The sequence below is a fragment of the Staurois parvus genome, unplaced genomic scaffold, assembly GCF_062004578.1.
Source record: "Staurois parvus isolate SC_StPar_1 unplaced genomic scaffold, SC_StPar_1.0 ptg000080l, whole genome shotgun sequence".
In the NCBI taxonomy this organism is placed as follows: domain Eukaryota; kingdom Metazoa; phylum Chordata; class Amphibia; order Anura; family Ranidae; genus Staurois; species Staurois parvus.
Window position 1 is genome coordinate 6,106,056 of NW_028317876.1, and position 2,652 is coordinate 6,108,707.

Sequence of the window (2,652 nt, forward strand, 5' to 3'; positions counted from 1 at the left end):
GACCAGGGGTCTGCAACCTTTAAGACATAAAGAGCTACTTGGACCCGTTTCCGAAGGGAAAAAAAGACTGGGAGCCGCAAAACCATTGCAACATTTAAAACAAATCCGACACTGCATATATTGTTTCTTACCTTAATGCTTTATACAGGATCATGCAGTTAGCTGTCAATCTGAAGAAAAAAAGAACTTTTTCACTTAACAATGTAAAATATATTTTTGCACATTAATAGCTAATTAAAATATTTAATTTATCTGGTTAATGGGATTTTTTCTCCTGAACCTCAGTGCACAGTGTCTGCACATCAGGGCTGTAAGGCGTCACCTTCATTTTCACACAGGCTTGCAAGCTGTCATCTGTGAGGCGTGATCAATGTTTGTTTTTAATATAGTTCATGTTGGAGAAGACCTGCTCACATACATATGTGGAGCCGAAGATCGAAAGCACTCCAAATGCATACTTTTTCATGTTTATATAAGTGTTGGGGATAGCATTCCAGGGTTCAAATACAAGTTTGTCCTGTTTGGGAAGGTTTTTAATATCACTCCATTTATGATTCTGTGCCAGAATGGCCTTCTGCCGGGCAACATCCTCAAGAGTAGCGGTCAAGCATTTAAACTTGGACACCCATATATCTTTGTCGGCTATATCGGCCAATTCCATCTCAAGATCAGGTTGACTTACACCTGCAAATGCAGTCATATTCAATAGGGATGGATCGATCGCCAGGGGAATGACAGGGAAGGATAATGTGTTTTTTTCCTCTCTGAACTCACAGAATCGTTTCCCAAACGAACTTTGCATTGTGGTGATTGCAGACTTGAAATATTCCAAATTGATTGTATCATGACTTTGTTTGAACTCTCTCAAAGAGGGAAAGTGAGACAGTGTACCTCTCTGTAAATCTTTGATAAACACTGTCAACTTGCGCTCAAAAGCCAAAACCTCTTCCAGCATGTGCAGAGCTGTGCCTCCTTTCCCCTGAAGGGTTGTATTTAGCGTGTTTAGATGTGCTGTCATGTCTACCATAAAATGTAATTTTTCCAGCCACTCTGGCTGTTCCAGCTCAGCAAAGGTGAGCTCTTTGCTGGCCAGGAAGGTTTTTACTTCTTCTAAACATGTGACAAAGCGTTTTAGCACCTCGCCTCTGGACAGCCACCGAACCTTGTTGTGGAGCAGGAGGTCAGAATATATGCTTTCCACTTCATCCAATAACAAACGGAACTGGCGGTGGTTTAAACCCTTTGCCATTATCTTATTAACAATTTGAATTATCACATCCATCACTTTTGTGCATTCTGGCGGAAATGTTTGAGCACATAATGCCTCTTGGTGCAGGATGCAATGTTATGACAGCAGCGTTCTACCAAGCGCCTTCTGCAGTAGAGCCACAAAGCCCTTCCGTGCACCTCTCATACTCGGTGCCCCATCAGTAGCCACTGAGACCAGGTGTTTGGTGTTTATTTTTTTAGCAGTTAAAAAGTCCAGAACAGCCTTACAGATATCCTCACCCCTTGTTTGGTCTTTTAGTGGTATCAGCTCAATCAGTTCTTCCTGTGGCCCAAAAGAGTTCACATAACGACAGAGCAGTGCTATTTGTTCAATATCACCTTTATCTTTGGACTCATCACAGGCGATGGAGTACGCCACAGCTGAATTAATGTCTTGAATTTGCTGTTTGCTAATGTTTTCTGCCATTTTTAGGGTTCTGTCTTTGACAGTCTTCGCAGAGAGTGGCATGTCTTTGATTTTCTGTCCAATTTCATTCTTGTTTTTGAAGTCCATGTATAGATGTTCCGAAATCTTAATGAATGTTTCTTTTATATACTCTCCATCTGTGAAGGGCTTCCCGTGCTTGACTATTTCCTGAGCGGCCACAAAACTAGCATATGTTGTGGAATTTGCAGACTTCACCCACTTCTTGAAATTATTTTTGCTCATATTAACCTTCCTCATAAGTTCTGCAACGGCTTTTCGTCTCTCATCTCCATCTGGATATTTTTCAGCAAAGGCTGTGTGTTTATTCTGGAAATGCCTTGCAACATTGGACTTTTTGTGGTTTGCTAATTTCTCACCACATATTAAGCATACTGGTAAACCAATCTCGTCAGTAGAGAATGCAAATGATTCTGTCCATGTATCATTAAACACTCTGTTTTCTTCAGAAATTTTTCTCTTCTTGCCTTTATCCATGGCTGACCTACCAGGGGGTCGAAAACAGCGACGTAAGTAGAAATCACAGGGCCCATGCCAAAATTTGCTATGCCCACCCCCCTCAAGTTCCAGCCACCCCCTCCCCTCGTTTCCCTGCAACCTGTGTCAAAATTGTTCGATATGTCTGCCGCACTACCACTGTACCGCTAAAAATCACAGATCACCGCCATTACTGGTAAAAAAAAGAATAAAAATGCCATAAATCAGCAGATGCGGCAATGTGTGCGCAAACAAATCAATGTACGCTTGCGATTTTTTTTTTTACCAAAAACAAGTAAAAAAATACATATCGGCCAAACTGATGAATACATTTTTTTAAATATTTTTTTGGATATGTATTATAGCAAACAATTATTTAAAAATGTTATTTTTTTCTAAATTGTCGCTCTTTTTTGGTTTATAGCGCAAAAAATAAAAACCGCAGAGGTGATCAAATACCA

At 40.5% G+C, this 2,652-nt stretch overlaps 2 protein-coding genes across 2 annotated transcripts; both read right to left on the reverse strand.

Moving 5' to 3' along the window:
• Nucleotides 1-367: 367 nt before the first annotated feature.
• Nucleotides 368-1,249, reverse strand: LOC149469170 (general transcription factor II-I repeat domain-containing protein 2A-like). Its single transcript, XM_089669665.1, has one exon. It carries the CDS (start codon nucleotides 1,247-1,249, stop codon nucleotides 368-370), a length of 882 nt encoding a protein of 293 aa, XP_089525791.1.
• A 96-nt stretch (nucleotides 1,250-1,345) lies between these two features.
• On the reverse strand, nucleotides 1,346-2,191 carry LOC149469171 (general transcription factor II-I repeat domain-containing protein 2-like). Its single transcript, XM_089669666.1, has one exon. The coding sequence runs from the start codon at nucleotides 2,189-2,191 to the stop codon at nucleotides 1,346-1,348; it is 846 nt and encodes a 281-aa protein (XP_089525792.1).
• Between the last annotated feature and the right edge of the window lie 461 nt (nucleotides 2,192-2,652).

Excerpts from the sequence above, each read along its gene's own strand:
- LOC149469170 (XM_089669665.1), bottom strand. The coding sequence starts at position 1,249 with ATGGCAAAGGGTTTAAACCACCGCCAGTTCCGTTTGTTATTGGATGAA.
- LOC149469171 (XM_089669666.1), bottom strand. The coding sequence starts at position 2,191 with ATGGATAAAGGCAAGAAGAGAAAAATTTCTGAAGAAAACAGAGTGTTT.